This window comes from Penicillium expansum, assembly GCF_000769745.1.
Source record: "Penicillium expansum strain MD-8 chromosome Unknown contig52, whole genome shotgun sequence".
Classification (NCBI taxonomy): Eukaryota; Fungi; Ascomycota; class Eurotiomycetes; order Eurotiales; family Aspergillaceae; genus Penicillium; species Penicillium expansum.
The window spans coordinates 23300-44131 of NW_015971294.1; the positions used below are offsets into that span (position 1 = coordinate 23300).

Genomic DNA, 20832 nt, shown 5'->3' on the forward strand with positions numbered 1-20832 from the left:
GCGCATTGAGCAAATGTTCTTACTATATTCAAGAAACCGTTCAAGAGAACAATAAACCCAAGGAAGAAAAAAAATTCAGTATATTGTCTTTATATAGAGTGAAGAAGGTCCTGCCCAAAACACCTCGCCCACAGAGCGAAGCCTCATCTCTCCTGTATAGTCTTGGTCTTGCATATCCAATGGAATATAACCAATAAAACAACAAAAAAGAGGTTAGCCAACATCAATCATACAGTCTAACCCCTAATCCTCAAACACAGGCACAACATTAGACCAGGTCCCCTTAGCCCTCTCCTCCCAGTATCCATCCTTCCCACCCTTGAGGCGCCAAGCAACCTCCCCATCAGATTCATCACTCACCCGCGTAAACCAGCGCGGGATCCAACTCTCCCCAGCATTCTCCATATCGCGCCTGCGTGCGCGCTGTCCCTCCTCAAGCTGCACCTTAACCTCCTCGGCGTGGTCGAGGTCACCGTTTTCCAGCGCACGCTGGTCAGGACGCAGACGGGAGTCTGTGGCAGGCAAATGCTTATCCTCGATCGAGGTGATTTCATTCAACGCAGCCGCAAAGGACGTGAGACCGTAATGCTTTGGCGCAGAGGGGACGAGCGAGCCAGCAGTCCAGATAGTGTTACCGGTGGGGTTACCATCACGGGTGAGACTAAGCGAGGTGGGCCAGGAACCGGTTAAGCCGAGGGGTACGGGGTTGTTGTTTGCGTCGACAGTGCGAGTGGAGACTTCCTCGCTGCGACCGGAGAACATGCCGCCGGCCTTGAAGGTTGAGATGGAGCGGTGGCCGGTGGTCTCGTTTGTGACGGCGAGCTCGCCAACGGGCTCGACGTATTTCTCGCCTGCGATGATATTACGTAGGAAGGATGTTGCGGGGGTCCAGCTGTAGCGGTCGCCGGTGCTGTGTAGGGTAATGCGGACGCGGCCTTCGGTTGTGATCTCGGCGGATTTGCCCCAGAATTTTTGGCTGGGCATCGGAGACTGCGAGATGCTCCATTCTTTGCTGTCGGCTTGGTAGGCTAGTTGCACTGGTCTGTGAGAGACTTTCTCTGCGATGAAGCGGAAGCCTCGGTCTTCTCGGACGAGCTCGTAGGTCTCGCCTAGCATTGGATTGAATGGTTTGCGGATGGAGCGCTCGCGGACGCGGTTGCTTGAGAGGGAGGATATTGCGAAGGCGGTTACGTACATCAGGCGCTCGACAGGGTCTCTGGATTGTGTGGCCTGATCCAGCAGATTTGAATACTCCAGGACCTCAGCGGCGCGTTGCAGGAGAGACATGGGCTCGTTTGCAGACACGGGCATCGAGATTGTGGACAAGTCCTTTCCGACGTTCTTGCGCAAGAACCCAATCAAGCTTGGGGGTAAGACTGTTGGGGCGAGGATGTTCGCGCGGCGTTTTATAGGGTCTAGGGGCAGCGGGATCAACGATTTGGGTTTGACTGGGAACAGACCCGATGCGCTGCTGCTTTCCTGGCGAGTTGCTGCCGCGTCGGATTCACCGTCGCTATCAGAGGGGGCATCATCCTCGACTTCCTCGACAGCAGAGGCAGGCCTGTCTTCTTCGGGCCCTTCCTCGTCGCTGTCATGGATGGTCAGGAGGGGAGACCTGTCACCATCGCCGTCTCTTGCATCAAAGAATTCTTGCGACATGTCAGACTCCATGCTCCGCCGGGGAACCATAGATGGCTGAGGCGGGTGCCGTCGCTCCTTGCTCTCGCTAATCAGCGTGGAAAACTCAGAGACCGCATTGTCAAGATCGCGCAGTACCGCCATTAAATGATCATGGACCTCATCCATGCTGTCTATGTGACTGATGACACTGGCAGGCTTCCCCTTGCCATCAGGAGGCACCACAAGCTGCGAGGAACTGGAGTTCGTAGTCATAGCTGGTGGTCGCTTGCTGTTTGCATTCGATGCTCCACTTGCCTTGCGCTTCCAGAACGACCGCTTGGCCTCCGCCTCACTGGGAGTAGTCTCATGGGTACTGCGCTGGGGACTAGGGGACCGGCCACGCGAACGAGGCCGGTCGACAGGGGTTGGGAGGGGCGAGGCAAGATACTTGGGGTCTGTATCCTTGGCAAGCCGGCGTATCACATCTCGCGATCCGGAAATATGGCTGACGAGGCTCTCGACGCGAGTCCATTCATTCTCCTCCGCCGGGTCAGGCTGCGATGGAGCATAAAGTCGTAGCGCCGGAGGGGCAGCTAGACCGGCATTTTGTTTATCCTTGGAAGCTTCCTTGGAGGAGGCTTTCTCGAGGGCACTCTTCCATGCACCAAATTCATGCTCATTACTGGCACGCAGATGCCAGATCTCAGTACCGGAATCAATAGAGATCTCACGGGACTTTTCGTTGGTCGCAACGGCCGCTAGCGAGAGTGGGATTGCGCCTCGCAGTGTGGACGAGTTGCGGTCATGGTAGTATGACAGCGTGGACGAGGTGAAGTCAAGCGAAAAGTACCGCCGTGCCCAGCCCTGATGACGCTTTCGTCGCCGCTTCTGTAGCAGTCCCGTGTGGACACTTAGGTTCGACACGTCAACGTGTTGCGAGTTGAGCGTGGCTCGACTGTTGCCTCGTCTGCGGGTCTTGGGCTGTGGCAGCGACTCGGTCGATGCCCCTGGCTGAGAGCGTGTGGTGATCGATGCGGAGCTATGTGGTTGAAGGCCGGTCGGATAGGTGAGGAGAACAAGTGTCAATGTCTTGGAAATTTGTTTGGAGAACGTGTTATCGAAAACGAGGGCATAGTTGCCCCCTTCGCTGAACGGCACATCGTAGGTCCCCTGGGTAATCTTGTCTGCCTCACACTTTCCTGTCCATTTGATTGTTTTGAGTCCAATTCCCGTCAGCTTCTCGATGACGGCAGATTGTTGTTGCCGCGCGCCGGCAGTCGTCGCCGTTGCGGGGAGGTTCTCGGTGGAATCGGTGCTCTGGGAATCGGAGGCAGGAAGATGGGAGCTCAGAGAAGAGGATTGGCCTGGGTGTTTGAAGATGCCAAAGTTGACGGACTTCTTGTGCGGTTGAATACTCCAAGAGATGGTGTGGTTGGCGCTGACATTGATCCAACGTACAAAGTACGACTAGAGAGATTAGTTGAGACCAAGTCTTTGGCTATAACAATCCCTACCTTGCTATGAATCTCCAGCTCTTCCATGGCCGCCATGATTGCGCAGTGAGGGGTTGCAAGAACCGCAATGTGTCCGTCGCGGTCCGGTGCGGCTGAACGTGGCGATGCGGGGGATAAGCCACACTATGGAACTGATGTCACAGGAGCATTCAGGAATGGAGCTTTAATTAAACCAGGAAATACGAGGTATACGAGGAAATCCAAGAAGATAAGAGAGGGGCAAAAGTGGAACAAGTTGAAACCGAGGCTGATGAGTTCACATGGTGGATCTTTGTCTCTGAGCCCTTTCAACCCTTCCATCTGGTCTACAACGCCTACGTAATACGATCTATACGGTCTATACGATTCCGAGGTCTCTACTCCGTACATCCCCCAGGGCTATATATAGCTAACTCCACAAATCGCTTGAAATTCATTGATAATGGTTACATGTCCGCGTCCGATGCCAAAGGTGTATCAAATTAAAAAAAAAAGTAGGAAATTCCATCCCATCTTTTCTGGGATTTTGGGGTTCTTTTGGGAATAGATAGTACACTGTACAGGCGAGAAAACACTCATCTCCGGCCACCCTTGCTCATGTTGCTGAACATCAGCTTGAAGCCGTTGCACAGAGCATGCATGTCCGGGTAGGGGTTCTTCTGCAGTTCATAGCCCTGGGGAATCACCTTGACCGGCCAGTTTTGAAGTCGTGCATGTTCGCCTGCCTTGAAGCAAAGGTAAAAGTAACCGGGGTATTTGGCGTTGATGCAGAATGCATATGCCGAGCGGCGAGGGTTGGCTTTGGTGTAAGTCTCGAGCCATTGATCTGTTGGATATTAGTTGGATGCTAGTTAGGTGGATAAATTGTCAAAAACATACCTGTCTCGGTTTTGTTGCCCTCTTGGAATTTCTCATGTAGGATCATCTCGCTAACCTTCTTGGCCATGGCTTTGACGTGATTGACGATCAGGTCATCCAGGTCGCTGTAGGTATACCGACCACCGACCTTGAGGACACGGCCGACAGAGAACTCGTTCTCTTTGTCTAGCTCGAGAACATCAATGTGCTGGTACACACCTTGCGCCACCTTCCAGGTGACAGCTAGGTGATCGTGGCCTCGGGAGGATGGGCGAATAACAACGTCGCCTGGGCTTTGAGAGCCTAGGAACTCCTCGGCCTGGGTGGAGTTGAACGGCCGGAAAAGCGGGTGTTTGATGACACGCATGGCTTGGCCACCACGCTGCGTCTTCTCCTGCAGCGACTCCTTATCCTCTCGTTCCTGCTGCTCGTCCCAATCGCCGAACCCATGATCCTGGTTTCGACGAGATGGGTGACTGACTTGATCCTCACGTAGAGAGACGTTGCAAGAGAAACCTTTGCGATTCAAGAACAGGATCTTGGCCGGGACTGTCTGGTGGACTTGGTATGCGTTGCGTACAGGGATGTCGTAGGGAACACCGAGTTCGGTCTCGGCCACAAGCACATCAACTCCGCAATCCAACTTGGCCTCAATGTGATCCTCAAATACCCGCTTGATGGCAATGGGCACTACCATACCAGGTGTTAAAGAGTCGGGCGTCTCGCCAGTGAGCATTGTGAAAATGTCGTCGGTGCCGAGGAAGACATAGTGCTTGCGCAATTCCTCGTAGGGTTGTTGCAACTCGGCTCGGATCGTCTCGAGGGTGGCGCGCTTGCGCTGGTTGAGGTTCTTCTCAAGCTGCTCCGCGTACTCCTCCAGAATAAGATCGTTGACACGGTCCTGTGCCTCTTCCCTGAATAGCTTCCGCATAATAGCACCAGTGCCGTTCTCGTCAGTTTCGGCCTTGATATCTTCCTCGTCCAACTCTAGTGCATCGGCGGCCATCTTGCGCGCAATATCGTAGTCTTCGGGATGCACACGGGTGTTGTCCAGCGGATCAGCATCGGGATCAGCATTCTCAAAGTCGATATAGACGAAACTAGCACAGTTGTTCCAAACCTTGACACCCATAGCCGGGTATGTCGCGTTCACACCGAGCAATTCCACCCGGTTGTTGACGACTCCGCCGTTCATATTGACAATCTTGAGCAAGTGAGCCGCCTTTCGGGGACCAAGGCCGCAAACATACGGCAAGAGATTAGCAGTTGCCGTGTCGGCTACTGCCTCATTGAGATCAACGCCAACCAAGTTGACCATATCCACCAGGGCGGTTTCCAGCTGCTTGAGAAGCAGGTCCTGGGAGACTAGTTGCTGGCCTGGTTTGAACTGGATGGAGACAACGTCACGGCCCAAGGATGCATATTCCTTGAGCGGGCTCTGCAAGTACCGACCTAGAGCCACACAGTAATGGGTCAAAGGTCCAAAGCCTGGATTGTCGCTTCTGGCGCGGGGGCTGTTGTGGTACAAACGGGCAACCTCATCATTGACAATGACCACCTCCAAGGGGTCGCTGATCTCCTCATCATGCTCATTTGTGTAGGATGCACCACGTAGGTCTTTTTGGTCGACAATTTCGGATAGAAGCTTGTACAGTCGGCGCGTCTCTGGCGTCATGCCCGAAACACCGATAACATCTGGTCGACGACGGTCCACCAGATCCACAAAAGCGGCTAGGTTATCACCGTCTGCAATGTCACGGCTCCCATCTCCTACTGAAAGATCAATGAATTTGCCATTCTCCAAGACACGGCCATCTTCTTCTGTGTAAGCCCAGTGAATAGGGTCCCGGCCCACCTGACCAGATCCGGTGGAGAGAGTGAGAACACGGGGCACTGTGCCCAAAACCATGCCCTTGGGTTTGTAAGGGGCCTGGTCGAGACGCTGTGAAAACGCTTCGCGGCACTCCTTAGCCACATGGTTCTCACATTCCTGTCGAATGTTTTCCTTTACACTGCGGTTGATCAACTTCTCCAGTTTACCAAGGGCCAGATCCAGCACCTCACGGCGAACACGGTTCCAAGCATCAGCAAGTTCACTGTAATTGTCTGACTCAATATCGGCGTAGAGACGTTTGCGGAACTGCTCAAAGTTTTCAAATCGAACCCGGACATCAACGAGCCCTTCTTCCTCAGCCTTGAGCATGCGCAAGAACATCTCTGGGCGACGAGCAATATCGCTTAGCTGCTGGTTCCGCAGATATTTGAACTCGGCGTACGGATGTTGCTCATCGATCCGGCGAAGTCCTTTTTCTGTGCGGAAGCAATCGACGACTCCGTTCATGTAGTATGCCTGACGGATCACCTTGCGCATTTTAGGGCTGACAGCAAGCTCTTCAGCGAACATCGACTTAGCAGCTTTGAGAACATGCGAACTATTGGAAAAATCGTTGTCGACAAACTGATCTGCCAACTCTTCGGGCCGATGAGTGGGATCTTCGGTGTATTGCCGACGACCTTCCTTGGAGGCATTCTGAGCAAACGCATCTGCAGTGATGCCAAAAGCACGCACGAAGCCATAAGCCTTGCCGTTCCGAACCCGCTCAAAGAAAGATCTGCCAGTGGCTTTTCGGCGTTGGGTTTCTCCAGTAGCCTCGCCATTGACCTGGTTAAGATCACGTAGTTGTGAGGAATACTGGAAATGGATATAGTCCTGCACATCTTGGAGTTCCTCCATGGTTGCGGCTGCAACAAGTTGATCCTCAACGTTGGAATCATTCACGTTGAAGAGACTTTGCAGGTTGTCGTATGTCTTTTTAATTGTACCACGCTTGTCGACCAAAGCGCGGAATTTGAGATCATGGTCGAAGATATCCCATAGATCGGTCATATTGAGGAGTTTCTCGGCGCGGATGCTGTATTGGGCGGAGTCGTCGTCGGGGTCGGCGCCATTGGCCATATCTTTGACAGCGTGAATCATGTAGTCTTTACGATGCTGGAAAATGAAGGGCACTTCCCAATCGTCCGTGATCAAGAATTCCAACATCTTAGCAACAGAGCGCTGGAATGGGTCGCGCAGTTCAGGATCCATGCGCTTCTTGAGCAACATGAGGTTTGAGATCCAGACTGCCTCCTCCCGGAATTGATCCTCGGTCAATGTCACATGCTTATAGGGCTTGCGAGCAACTTGATGGCGTTCGGGTTCATCTAGGAGACGAATTTCGTTATCATCCTCCGTCAACATCCTCTCGGCCAGCTCGGATGGTTCAAAGACGTCCTTCAAGTCTAGGTGACGTTCTTCGGTTTGTTTGTCGGCGTCCTCTTGATCTTCCATTTGCAGTGCGAAATCGTACTCTGTGCCATCACCGAATGCAGCGCGCATATCCTCAAGTGCATTTTCATCCAAGCCCGAGGTATCGGTCGGAATCAAGCCGGTCTTGTTGACTCTGGAGGCAGGCGCAACGCCAAGGTCATCCCGTTCGCGCTGGGCCTCATCATCGGAGAAAGTATCCTCTTCAATAAAGTCGTCCATCTCATCACGCAGACCACGGCGCTGGCCTGGTCGAGCATATTGTTGCGCTTCCTCTTCTTCGTCCGAGTTGAAAATATCATCGACGCCTTGAGACGGTTGGTGGCTCTCGCGATCCTTGCCTCGCTTCAAGCGCTTAAACTTTGACTAATATCAGAGCGTCAGAATCTTGTCAAGTCATGAGCTGCAGCTTACATACCTCGGCGGCTGGTCCACGATGCTGACTTGGACCATGTCCAATCAGTTCCAAATCTTCTTCATCAAGGTGCTCTTCTTCGCGAGCAGCGCGTGGACGTTTCCTGTGCTTGCGAGCGGCGCGTTCGTCTTCCTCGTCCTCATCAACAATGAAACCTTCACGGACCTAAGAGTTTCGTCAGCATAGCAAAAAGATATACAACCCAGTAAAAAGGTTGAAACTGACCGCGCGAGCAGCCTCCTCGTCATCTTCTTCTTCGTCTTCCTCCTCGCTCGAGTCATTGTAGTGGTTGGCGGTACCTGCACCCTCGCGGCCCTCGGCATCATAGTCATCGGCGACTTCCTCATCGTCGTCATCCATGATCGCCTCACCCTCGATCAGGTCGCGAAGGCTCATCTTGAAGTAAAGATCCCTATTGCTAGGGACCGAGGAGAATGCGGGTTCGGATGAATGATTCAAGATACAATGGCGCAGATGCGACACCAGGTAGTGCCCAGCTCGTTAAGAGCGTTAAAAGTGAGACAGGGAGGATGAAATTGAAGCAATAGTTGTCAAGAGGAAGAATCACGGCCATCGGCGAGGAGAGGATGCGGGTGGCGGTGATTGGTTAGTGCTGGTGTGGCTAGACGCTAGTCCTATTGAGGTATCCTACTTGTGGCTTGAGTGGCTCATGTCACGTGCTATTTATTGTCTTTGTGTGTACGGAGTACGGAGTACATCGTACATTGTACATTCAACGATGCCCTGGTCGGGTCCTCAATATGCATATCGTTTTGTACTATTGATGTAGGGTCGAGACTATCGAATATGCCCAAGTTGGAACACTATCACCCATTTCCTTTGATCATAAACCCGTTGTGTAAACCCATAAGTAGCCCAAAGGACTGGTGGAACCCCCGAAACACCTGTCGTTTCATTGATTGTAGTGGCTTTCATAGTTCTTGAAGATCATCTCTCATTTTCTTCCTCCTATAATACCCGTAAAAAAAATCCAACATACTTCTGTTTGCCGCCGACCGACATATTTTGGTCATAGTTGGTCGAATCGACGCGCCCGAAAGGCCCAATCAGCGTCGCCAAGAACATCGCAAGGTGATATCGACTTCCCCGCTGCTAGCTCGGGGGTTCGTTCTGACCACTCTGATCTCATCGGGTTGGGTAACGCGGACTTGGTATCACTCAGGCGACTGGGATTTTCGTTTTCTTTCTTTCACAACTTTCCCCTTGTGCAACTCCAACCCCTCCAACCAAGCGCCATGGCGGACCAGTTCCAGGCTCGGACGTTGAAACGCAAGAATGTCAAAGGTCTTGCTCTCAATGCAGCCCCTAAACCCACCTCCAATCCTACCGATGGCGATTCACAGGCCCCTGGACCTGTTGGGAATAGCGAAGTTAACCACACTGATACGCTCGAAATCGGACTGGAGTTTCGCCTCGATCTTCGTAGCGAAGACCTGGTTACATTGAAGGAACTCGGCGCTGGAAATGGAGGTACTGTTTCTAAGGTGATGCACGCATCCACCAAGGTGGTGATGGCTCGAAAGGTGTGTATTGTATATTGTGTGTTCCTGCTTGGTCAACTCTAATTTCCTCGTTCCCCCGCAGATTATCCGTGTGGAGGCCAAAGAGAACGTGCGAAAACAAATTCTACGAGAACTTCGAGTCGGACACGACTGCAACTGTCCAAATATTGTCACGTTCTATGGTGCATTCCAAAACGAAGCGAGAGATATCGTGCTATGCATGGAATATATGGATCTCGGGTAGGGTGGTCCGATATGGGAAACAAAGAGGATATAGCTGACGGGCAATCAGATCTCTCGACCGCGTTTCTAAAGATTTCGGACCTGTTCGAGTGGATGTGCTGGGCAAGATCACCGAGTCCGTCTTGGCTGGTCTTGTTTACTTATACGAAACCCACCGCATCATGCACCGTGATATCAAGCCGTCCAATATCCTACTGAACTCCCGCGGCAACATCAAGCTCTGTGATTTCGGTGTTGCTACTGAAACAGTTAACTCGATTGCCGATACATTCGTTGGCACTTCCACATACATGGCCCCCGAGCGAATTCAGGGAGGCGCCTATACGGTCCGTTCCGACGTGTGGAGCGTGGGCTTGACGGTCATGGAGCTGGCCGTTGGAAAGTTCCCCTTCGATCACTCTGACTCTGCTGCCGGAAACCGTGCTAGCACAGGGCCTATGGGAATTCTGGATCTACTGCAGCAAATTGTGCACGAAACAGCGCCCAAGCTGCCCAAGAGTGATGCCTTCCCGCCTATCCTACATGACTTTGTTGGGAAGTGTCTCTTGAAGAAATCCGAGGAACGCCCAACCCCACGAGAGCTTTATGTATGTTTATCTTTCTTTTTGACCTAAAGCTATTTTTCACGTGCGCTAACTCCTTCCAGGACAAAGATGCCTTCTTGCAGGCCGCGAAGCGCACACCAGTCAACCTCGAAGGATGGGCAACGAGCATGATGGACCAAGAAAAGCGCAAGTCCTACTTGGGACCACCCATACCAACATCACTCTCTAGAGAGGCCTCGACACCAACCTCGAACTCGACCTCTCCCGCCGCAGCTCACACATCAGCCACTATCGGCAAACCCCCTCTCATCAGCAAGCCGACACGAACCCCACAGCAGTCACCATTCCCGTCACACACTGTATCAGGCGATATTCCTCTAAAGATTGGCAACGAGGTCCCATCCAGCCACCGCTACAACCCCCAGTCCCAGCCCCAGCCCCAGCCCCAACCTCAATACTACTCATCCTCCTCGTCCCGAAACGCGCGGTCTCCACCACCCCCCTCTTTGGAGCACCTCTCGCTGGAAGCAAACGACGAGGACAGCCGATCCGGTCGTCGCGCCATGCGTCAGCACCTGAATGAGCCCGCTTCTGCTATCGATGCCCCATCTCGCCCATTCATGAGCCCCCGCGCCAGCTCCAACAACTCCAATCCCCGCACGAACCTCCACTCCACGACAATGCCTATCCGTACTGCACCTCCAAACAGCCTGCCTCCCGCGCCTGTTTCAACCGGTGGAAACTGGCGCATCCAACCAGGAACTACACCTCGGTAATTTAGTGGTGATCAGTTAATGTACTCGGATATGTCTTGGTCTATTTCATTTCGATTGTCATTTTCATGTCCAGATGAACGTGCATATACACCTGAAAAGTCGATGTATTACGATTTCGGCTTTGATGATCGTGGGCTTCTGGCATCCCCTCAACCGTGTTTCGTCTTGTATTCATGGCGCGTTTGATGGAACGAAAAAAGAAGCCGAGACAAGCTGCCCTACCAGCACTTTCTTTTCCCTCCATCTATGGGCATCTCTCATTCTCTTTTTTTTCTATTTTCTCCTTCTCCACTTCTTATTCGACGACTCTACTTTGATTGAAACATTTGGCGAAGAACCCTATTTTGTTCATTTTCTACTCAATCTTTATCTGCTGGGATGCCTTCCTGCATTACACGGCGTACATGAATATGTGCAATTTCATACTCTTTTAAATCCTGGTAGAAACATTTGGATATCCCTTCAATGTAACTTTCCGATAGACCACTTATATCAATCAATCTAGATTTCAGATTCCACACTCACTCAACCAATGTGCGGTATATTCGCTGTCCAGTTACTTATAAACGCGTCCGGAGGAAGAAAAGCCAACGAGCGAACGACCTCGACTGTTATAAACAATCTCGCCAGAATAAACACGGCCATCATGAGGTTCACGAAAGAGTTCTCAATCAGATCAAGTATCTTTGGTGGACTTTCCATCCCAAACACCTTCAACCGAAATTAGTAAAACAAAGATAGGCAAATAGCCAGCCAACAGCCGTTAAAACCGAACTCGAACGCCATAATAGTCTCTCCAGAGATGTAGGGAACTCAAAGTTCCATGCTGCGCAGTGCGAGGCACCAAACAGAACCAGGGCAAACAAAGATGCCCATCTCATGGTATCTTTGTGCAAGGCGCCATTGGAGATCCAGACTCTGGGTATGGTTAATGGGAGATTTTGGCCTAGTCGTACGCCGAGTTGAATAAACATCCATAAGATCTGGAGGAATGCTAGGATTTTGAGGACCAAGTCACCCTTGTTATGGGCATACAGGGAATCTTCCAACATGTAGGATAGTCTATCGGTGATTCCACACTCACGGGCAAGGAGAAGCTGATTCGCATCTACCACTCACAGATTGCCACAAAGAGGACTGAGGTCCAGAACCACGTCCTAGTATTGCAATTTGGGCACATGCTTCAGAGAGCGCTGCAAAGGAATTGTATTTGCTTGTTCGGTGGCAAGGATGTTGGATCTATTCAATTCCCAGTCGGTCTTCCCAATCGCATTCGAGATCTTCTGCATTGACTTCTGAAATGTCTGTGGGTATTGTATTCCCTTTGGGGGACCTTTTATAGAGGGCATCTCCCGAGTACTGGCAGGATCGGAATCGACAAATTGAATAGGAAATCCACCCATGTTGGCGTAGTGTATATGTGCTTCGGACCATGGGATGCCATCTGTCTCCTGCATCTCTGTAAATCAGGCCTTGACCATCCTGACAGAGCACAGATTACTGAAAGCCATTCCGAATGCCCAATGAGGCGAGAATGTTGATCATCACCCATTTGATTTTACTAGAGAACCGCCAAAGCGTTCGCAGATATTTTTGGCGTCGACTGGATGGGGACATTGAGATGGAGAATAGACCAAGTGCAGAGGCCTATCACGCTGACGAAAGACCAGATAGTATTAAGAGTCCCTCAAGTGTTCCGCGAGGAAACAAAGCCTGCCGTCTCTGGAGGATAGGTACAATTGGGGTGAATTTTTGCATTCTGCGAATGGTTCTCGAGTCAAGTGGCGGCCATGTTGATTTTGCGAGGGGATCTGTGTATAAAAAGCAAAGCGCTGTGGGTGCAGCAAAAAGTTCACCTGTTTCAACTAGCCCTTCTTTACTGCAAGTCAACATGGTTTCTTTTGCCCCGAATTCTCTTATACTTATTAGTTAACTCAATGGTGGGGGGGCGGCTAAAGGATGGGGGCGAAGTCTATAACACTCAAAACTCAATAAGTAACCGCTATGATGGGATAAATATAGAGCAGATCAATACCGATTCTTGTATACCAACCGTTGTGCATCCTGTGTGCAGCATCTTTATTTATTACAATCAGTTTGCAAGGCTACTCCGTCGCATATTTTTTCATATCATAAAACATGAAGCAATGCTGTTCTATAAATAACCAACTGCGAACCAAAAAACAGTATCCAGACTCAATGGCTCAGGCGGCCGAGGACGGCGTACTCTACAGTGTCTCATTAGAAGAATTTTGAATGATGGGCTGAAATTTGACATATTCAGCCATAACAACATGACCGTGTACGTAGAGAGCTCATGTGTTCACAAAGCAAACGGTTTCTCGAGACCGACAAAAAAACATATAACAGGGGCAATTCAAACCCATAAGCAAAATGATAGCGCAAATGAATAAACCAAAGAAAGTCATAAAGCCCTGAACACCAAACAAACCCCACGACAAATCAGTCAACATGTTCTCTATTTCATCATGAGCTCTGGGCCAGCTAACGGACTGGGAGCAGGGGGTCCATGGGCAACACTCGGGGTCGATGGTGCAGGAGCAAGGTCTGGCATCGGGATTGATATGGACGACTTTCCACCCCGAGTGCTGTTAGTCCCACCACGGCTAGGGGTCCCAGTGCCGCCACCACGGCCACCACGGCTTTCATGGGCAGCGGATGCAGTGATGGAAGCGCGGTCACTACCGCTATCAGCCTTCTTGTTCCCTCGCGGACGGCGCGAGGTGCCACCCCGAGAGCCGGGTCCACGTAATGGCAGGCCAGTATCTTGGGAGACAGGCACAGCAGCTGCAATAGGAACGTGTGGGTGCGAGGTCACGGTCCGACCCCGACCTGTTCCTCGCCCACGGCCACGGCCACGTTTGATTGTACCATCGGCGCTGCAAATAATTAGTAAAATTGTAGTAATGAGGTAGGGAGTAGACATACCGTTCCACCTGGACCTTTTCTCCCTCCGGAACCAGTGGCCCACTGTAAACAAAGAACCCGTCCTTGCTGGCAGCAGCCTGCTCCTGCCACACCATTTCGGTGTCATCCACAAATGGATCATCACGGTCATATTCCTCGACTTTCCTGCGTCGCTTCTTCTTTCCATCGCTCGCCTCCGAGGGCGCACCATTGGTTCCTGCGCCCGTACCACCCATCGGAACATCACCATCCATATCACTATCGCGTTCCGCATCGAGGCTCAGGTCCTCGTCAGCACTCTCGCCAGCAGAGGTTCCTTTGGCATTCTTATCATTTCGTTCCAACGCGGCCCCGGCAGCTGCCACACGGGCCATGCGCGCCTTGTGAGCGGCCAGACGAGGGTGCAAGGCAGCAAAGCCATATTGCTCTTCTGCAAGTCGTGCAAAGTTGACGATCTGGTTGCCCTTTCGCAGCGGAACATGAACGATGATGTTGGGTGTGCTGCGCGAGTCGGGCGACTTTGCAGAGTCATCCGCTCCGCCGAACAGCGCATTTGTGATCAAGCCAGACCCTTGAGGCAGATGAGGGGCTTCTTTAGCAGGTCGAGCTGGCTTGGGAGATGAGGCTTTTGATGCCGGCGCAGTAGATGTGCTCTTCTCCTTTTTAGCGCCGGGTGCCTGCTCTGCGGGGTCGACCTCCATTGATTCGGATGGTTGTTGTCTAGGAGGAGTCGGCTGCACAGCGGGTTCAGGTTGCGCGGGAGGTTGAGGTTGGCGCACCGCCGGCGGAGACGGTTCGAGTTTAGGAGTTTGTGACGGTGTTGGCCGCTGCTCAGTAGGTGGGTATGGGGTGGTGTAGGTGGTGGACTGTGACATGGCTTGCGGGATGTGCATGGCTCCACGTGAAGCAGAGGAAATGGGAAGGGGCGATGGTGCTAAGGACGGATGTGAGGGCGTGGAAACCATCGCAGGCGGTGCTGGCGAAGAGAGGCCAGATACATGGCCAGAGGAGGAGCGTTGAAGCGTGTTGTATATTGGTTGAGAGTTATGGGCTGGCGGGTCGATGATGCTTGAGATCGCCGGCGATGCACTGGCACGATAAGCATTGCGAGGAGAGATTGTGCGAGCAGGAGGACTATATGATGGTGCTGGAGAGGGATTGTCAAACGCAGAGCGAATGGGGTCGAAGTTTTGCCCACTGGTTCGTTGAGGTGGTGGTTGCGGTACTGGAGGTTGCGATTGCGATTGTTGGCGCGAGGGTTGCGACAGCTGATACGAAGGTGCAGGAGCTGTAGGGGGAGGTGGATTTGAGTATGAAGTTGGAGCAGGGTGAGGAGGTTGAGGAGGGTGTGCAGGTTGAGGAGGTTGAGCTATTCGAGTAGATTGAGTGGGTTGAGTTGGTTGAGCGGGCTGAGCAGGTTGAGGTGTTGCAGGGGCGTGTGGAGGGCTTCGGGCGTCTACCGGAGCAACCCTCGTTTCCTCTGGCGCAGGTTCCAGCTTGGGCTTTTTCCGGGAAGCAGTATTGTTTGATTTCTCTCGTGGGCGACGAGGAGCTCGAGCCGGTTTTTCTTTAGCTTCTTTTGGTTCCTTTTCCTTCTTCTTGTCGGGTTCGTCGTCCTTCTTACGACGCGACCGCCTGGCGGTACCGGAGGCACGTCGGGCGCCTGTGCCGGGTTTGACATCAGTGTCAATAGGCCCATCTTCTTTGGGTATACCCATATTAGGAGGATCCGACATAATTTGACAAAATCACAATAAAAAAACTGGAACTTGACAAATTGATGAAATTTGGTCAAAATCGAGATGAGGTTGAGAGTTAAGTCAAAGTGGTGAAACGTGTCGGTATTAGAGGTCGGCAAACAGAGATTGGGGGGGGGGGGGAANGATGGTGACGGAAGAGAGAAAACACCAAGAAAACGCGGGACGAGCAGAAGAAGAGAAGAGCGCGGAAGGGGAGAAGGGGAAAATGTAGAAGAGAAGAGAGCAGAAATAAGGAAAGGGAGAAGAAGAAGAAGGAAAAAAAAAGGAAAAAAAGGGAAGAAAGGGGAGAGAGAAAGCAAGCAGATTGGAATTAAAAGCACATTATGGCAAAGTACTGGAGAACTACAATTTGATATGTCAAGCTCTATAGTACTTGATAATATGGGGGAAATTACTATGATAACTCTATATATACCAATTATCATAGTACTCTTACCTCTATAACATTTATGTAGAAGAATATATTTAATTGGTCATTGTTGAGTATTTCAGATCATATCCCATAATTCCCCTTCGGATCGTTTACCCTAGAACCGTAAGTTGTACCTGATACAGGGATGGCTTCATTTACCGAATGATCTCGTGTTCTTCAGATCAGGTGCTCACCATATTTTGAGGTTTAGATCTGATTTAAGCCTTCCTATTTCTTTCATTTTTATAGATAATATGAGTCAAAGTAGTGTTGATCCTGCTTGTGTATCCCAGTGGAAGCTTATGATAGGTACGACAAATATCGACTTCGATGTTCATGAAAATCTTTTATCTTTAGAAAGGGGAAAAAAAAAGACGGCATGCTTCAATTATATACCAACTGGTCTGAATCTTCCAATTAGTATCTAACTCGTCATATAAATCATATAGAAAGATCGACGCGAGCTGTATACCTAGGTGGATGCCACGGATCAGTGTGAGGAACCCAATTAGGATTAGCATATCCGCCATCTCCCACTAGCCCATTATGGTTAGCCTATTCTGCAGCCCCATTTTAGCTTTGAGAGCCGCATCCATGAATCTCCCCGCGCTGACATAACTTTTTTCTTCTCTCCTCTTCACCTTATCTACGCATCATGGCTTTTCGAGGTGAACGCTTCCTCCTGGACCTAGATGAGGAATCTGGTGCTCCAGAAATTCCTTCTCCATTCTCTCTCGTCGGCGAGATCCAAGAACGGGCCCCCTCCACCGCCATTCCCCCCGCGCCTAAACTGCCGACCTTGTCGGCGTCATCGACTGGGTTCCCTGCCCCTCGCCAGCGCAAGCCATCTTCCTTCAAACAGCGACGATCAAACCAGCCTGCTCCTCCGGCTCCCGCCCCTACTGAACCGACCGTCCAAGATGATAAAAAATCTATCGACGCGGAGAACCGCCGTCAGCTGGCGGCCATGTCGGACGCGCAGATCCAAAAGGAACGAGAGGAGCTGATGGAACAAATGGATCCAGGACTTCTGGAACGATTCCTCCGCAGAGCAAACATCGAGGAGGATGAAAAGACTGGATTTGAACCGCCGGCACCTGCGGCCGACGAAACACCCAAACCAAAAAAATCAGTTTCCTTTGACATCCCAGCGTCTGTACCGGTTCCTGCACCGAGCGCACAGTCTCATTCTCTACCGAAACCACCATCTAAGCCGCACCCCCGTAATGAAGATCTCGCTCCATCCTCCCTCCCTCAAGACCTCCACCCGGCCTCTGAACGGCCTTCCCTTGACCCAGCTACTATCGAAACCTTCCACTTCCCCCAGCCAACAACGCCAATGCCAGTCCTGGACCCATCTTCACCATCTTTCCTATCAGATCTCCAGTCACACTACTTCCCTGAGATAGCTCAGGACCCATCAACGCTCTCTTGGCTGCAACCCCTTTCTGCCGACGAAGAAGACCCAGACTCGACGTCACCCTACCACCCAGCCAGCAACGCCATCTCAATGGCGCCCTCAGCAATCCGCTTCTCTTTAAGAGGCACCATTCTTGCTCCGGAAACATCCCTCTCCCTCCCAACAACCATGGGCCTGCACCATCACGGCGAGGATCCACATGCCGCGGGCTACACGATCCCCGAGCTGGCGATTTTGGCACGCTCAACGTTCCCCGCTCAGCGATGCATCGCATGGCAGGTCATTGGTCGGATCTTATTCCGCCTCGGCCGGGCAGAGTTTGGAGAACGAGGCGGGCAGCTGTCCGATGGACTGTGGTTTGTCATTGAAAAGGAAGGCATTGTTGCCGGTATGCTTGCCGAGGCCGATGGCGCTGCTGGTCAGACCCAAGGTAGAGATAAGGGCAAGAATACAAAGGATGCCGAGGAGGGTAGTAACTTGCCTCTTGCGTCCGGTGTTGGTCGTCATGCCAGTGCTGCTGCTTGGGCTGTTGAGGGTATCTGGCTGTGGCAGAAGGGCGGCGGTGGTGATCGTGGGTTGTTGAAGGAAGGCCAGCATCGATCTTTATAGGTGGTGTTTTCTTTTTCAGCATCGGGTTTGGTTAAGGAGTAAATTCACACCAGAAATATTATTATGAATATAGTACAAAAAGCCACGATAATGCTCAATTGCAAAACCTACAAATCTCTACTCTTATTCTAACTGAAATGTTCCATTATTCCCATTCTCACTCGTATCTAACTTTGGCCACCCCCTCCTCTGCCCACTCCGGCCATCGATGTAAGATTTGTCAAGAGACAGATCGGTATCCGCAGTGGAACAGAGACGAAGATGGAACCCCAAAGTCAAATACGAGAATTGCAACGAAATGTTGCAATGCAACATTCAATTGCAATATTAGGGCATGTGCATAGCACCTTTTGCAATGGTCATTGATATATCGCATCCGATACAGAGCTTATTCACCTCCGAAGAAGGAATTTCAAGGCATGGATCTCGCCTTGCGCTCCACCTTACAGCGCGAATAGTATCCTATGAGGGGAGAATTGTGAGCACGGCAGAAGCAAGAAACTTGGTGTATGGGTATTAGTAGACTATGACTGATATCAGGCGAAAACACGAGTCCGCTTCACAGGGCTGCCCATGCGCATAGACGCATTTCCACCGGCCATACCATTAAGTAGACGGCCCATACCCTCCACATCCAGTTCGCCTCGTCGGAGCATCAGCTGGTCGGTATCTTCTGTTTCTTCCTGTTTCACTACAGGTAGGCTTTCCTCGACGGATTCTGTCAACTTCGGGGCGAGAATCATGATCTGGTGCTCCGCTGCCACGAGTACATCAAAGGCTTGCCGCTCTGCTTGTCGGGATCGGCGTGCCGGTGCAGGTAGGTGTCCAATTGCCTGGAAGTTCTGGCCCATCAAGTTCACGTCTTGGAAAGGAGAAACGCGGCATCGGTTTGAGGAATCAAATGTGCCGGTGGTTTTGACAGCGTTACGCCAAAGAGACAGTAAGCTCGTGATGACCGCACTCTGGCGGCCGTGACGGAGCAGAATCGACTCGTCGGGCAATACATCTGAGGACGGATTTGTCTGCAAGACAGAGATTTGGCCGCGGTGGGACGGACTGGCTGTGCTCATCGATCCCTTCAGCAAGCCATCTTCGCGTACACGTCTTGTGGATGGTGTCATAGGCGCGAATCGGGGTCGCTGCTCTGTTTCGGAATTGGTGTTGGAAAGTGGTGTCATAATACGGCCGCAGACAGCATATGCCGTCAATGAACCGCCAGTCACACCTTGAACACTTGTCTGGCGGTGCAGAGGGCCCTTAACAGCACCAGGACCGGCGCCTTCGATATCCCATACGCCCCATTCGCCGTCTTCGAGAAGCACCATAACTGCCCGGCCGCCTAGCACCCAGTCGGCATCAATGATTCTCTTCCGCTGCGGAATTCCGGTGGGTCCTTGCTCAAAGCCGGGGTACAAGCTGATCAGCCAGCGGCCTTCCGTGTCGATAGTCTCGTAATCTTCTTGCGGCATCGAGGCCCGCCGCGAGGATTTCGAGGCCTTCTTGACAAAGCAGGAATAAATCTTGACACATCCGCTGTGGAATGCGACAAGCAGGTTAGCATGCCGAACGGATGGCCATGTTGATGGGTTAAAGGCAATCGTCTGTGCAGGTGCTGGTAAGAGGCGCCGCTGAGAGGAGATATCTTCTTCCACGAGACGGAAAGAGGATTCTTCGCGGATTGGAATTCGGTGCAGCAATAGCGCACCACATCCCTCTGCAGAATGCGTGGCTACTAGCAAATCCCATTTACCAAAGTTTCCAAATCGGCCCCGCGGCTTTCGCTGGTCTTGGTCATCCTCGAATTCATGACAAGTGAATGTGATAGATACACCACGTGGAACATCTTGATGAGTGGTGGCCCCATTGACCGTGAGGGTTTGGATGCGCCAGCTCTTCGAATCCGTCTGCGTAGGGTGGGGAGGCACAAGTGGCAGAGTCACAACTTTTGTCGAGAGGTCGGAACAAACTACCGACACAACGATTGTGTTTCTCAAGATAGGTGGGAAGGGGTCTAAAGGCGAACGAGCTTCCTCGGGGAGCACACGAGGCACCGCCACATCCAGCACACGGCTTCCAAGGGGAATATCAACTTGTCGCAGAATCTCTTCGTACGGAGCAGCGGGATCAACCTCGCTCTCCTCCAGGCTAAATTCAACCACAGGCTCTTCTTGTGCTAGCTCCGGTTCCTCTTCGTCATCGGAGTCAATGATCATGACTGAATCGGGATCCGCATTGTTTCCTGCGGGCTTCGGCTTCACTTGGGGCCCAGTCGGCTTTAGTTCTGCAAACCGTTTTCCCCCTCTCCACACAATTTTCAATCCAGTATCGTAGCCGTAAATAATGACCGAGGAGCCATTCGGAGCTCGAAGTGGGTAGCCTTTGGCTGTGTGAATGCGATGCGAGAGCGGATAGCTAAAGATTTTGCAAAATGAGATCAGCCTCGATCCAAGTGTCATAACTAAAGCGCGTTACTCATACCTGATCTGCAAGCCATCTTCCCTAGGCCGTACCAAGGGGGTAGTGGGAAATGAGGGCATTGTGCAAGTTGCGATGCTGTCGAGCTACAGATAGCTTCGAGCACAGGCGCCACAGGGCACCGCAGGGGTGATAGACAGTCGACGATTTGTAGTCAAAGTAAGATTTGATAACTGAATGCCTGTTTCTAAACAAAAGCAAACAGAGAGAAAGACGTTAAGAGGTGGGGATAGTGGAGGGTTGCGTAGATGAAGAAAGGAAGTTGTTTTGGCGGGAAAGCAAAGACAGTCGATCCAATCCGCGTTCCAGCGCGTCTTCCCAACTTCGACATTCAACCACTCGGAATGTCTTCTGGGCGCACCATTAACTAAACTTATATGAATGATGGAAATGATTTCAACGATTTCGACCGCAGAACTGTTTGTGACGGCGCACCACGATCGCTACC

General features: G+C 51.7%; 6 protein-coding genes across 6 annotated transcripts; 2 read left to right on the plus strand and 4 right to left on the minus strand.

The window, feature by feature from the left end:
* Positions 1–243: 243 nt before the first annotated feature.
* PEX2_019420 (oxysterol-binding protein related protein OSH3) lies at positions 244–3170 on the minus strand (the record flags this gene model as incomplete). Its single annotated transcript, XM_016739217.1, has 2 exons — positions 244–3087; positions 3135–3170. The coding sequence occupies 2 exons, from the start codon at positions 3168–3170 to the stop codon at positions 244–246; spliced, it is 2880 nt and encodes a 959-aa protein (XP_016599156.1).
* Positions 3171–3688: 518 nt separating this feature from the next.
* On the minus strand, positions 3689–8089 carry spt6 (chromatin-remodeling histone chaperone SPT6; the record flags this gene model as incomplete). The annotated part of the gene is made up of 4 exons (XM_016739218.1): positions 3689–3939; positions 3993–7644; positions 7697–7858; positions 7919–8089. The coding sequence occupies 4 exons, from the start codon at positions 8087–8089 to the stop codon at positions 3689–3691; spliced, it is 4236 nt and encodes a 1411-aa protein (XP_016599157.1).
* An 860-nt stretch (positions 8090–8949) lies between these two features.
* ste7 (MAP kinase kinase Ste7) lies at positions 8950–10780 on the plus strand (the record flags this gene model as incomplete). Its single annotated transcript, XM_016739219.1, has 4 exons — positions 8950–9237; positions 9299–9456; positions 9509–10046; positions 10106–10780. 4 exons carry the CDS (start codon positions 8950–8952, stop codon positions 10778–10780), a joined length of 1659 nt encoding a protein of 552 aa, XP_016599158.1.
* Positions 10781–13259: 2479 nt separating this feature from the next.
* Positions 13260–15444, minus strand: PEX2_019450 (uncharacterized protein; the record flags this gene model as incomplete). The annotated part of the gene is made up of 2 exons (XM_016739220.1): positions 13260–13680; positions 13730–15444. 2 exons carry the CDS (start codon positions 15442–15444, stop codon positions 13260–13262), a joined length of 2136 nt encoding a protein of 711 aa, XP_016599159.1.
* Positions 15445–16535: 1091 nt separating this feature from the next.
* Positions 16536–17909, plus strand: PEX2_019460 (RPAP1 family protein; the record flags this gene model as incomplete). Its single annotated transcript, XM_016739221.1, has 1 exon — positions 16536–17909. The coding sequence occupies one exon, from the start codon at positions 16536–16538 to the stop codon at positions 17907–17909; it is 1374 nt and encodes a 457-aa protein (XP_016599160.1).
* Positions 17910–18445: 536 nt separating this feature from the next.
* On the minus strand, positions 18446–20446 carry PEX2_019470 (uncharacterized protein; the record flags this gene model as incomplete). The annotated part of the gene is made up of 2 exons (XM_016739222.1): positions 18446–20321; positions 20388–20446. 2 exons carry the CDS (start codon positions 20444–20446, stop codon positions 18446–18448), a joined length of 1935 nt encoding a protein of 644 aa, XP_016599161.1.
* Positions 20447–20832: the final 386 nt, after the last annotated feature.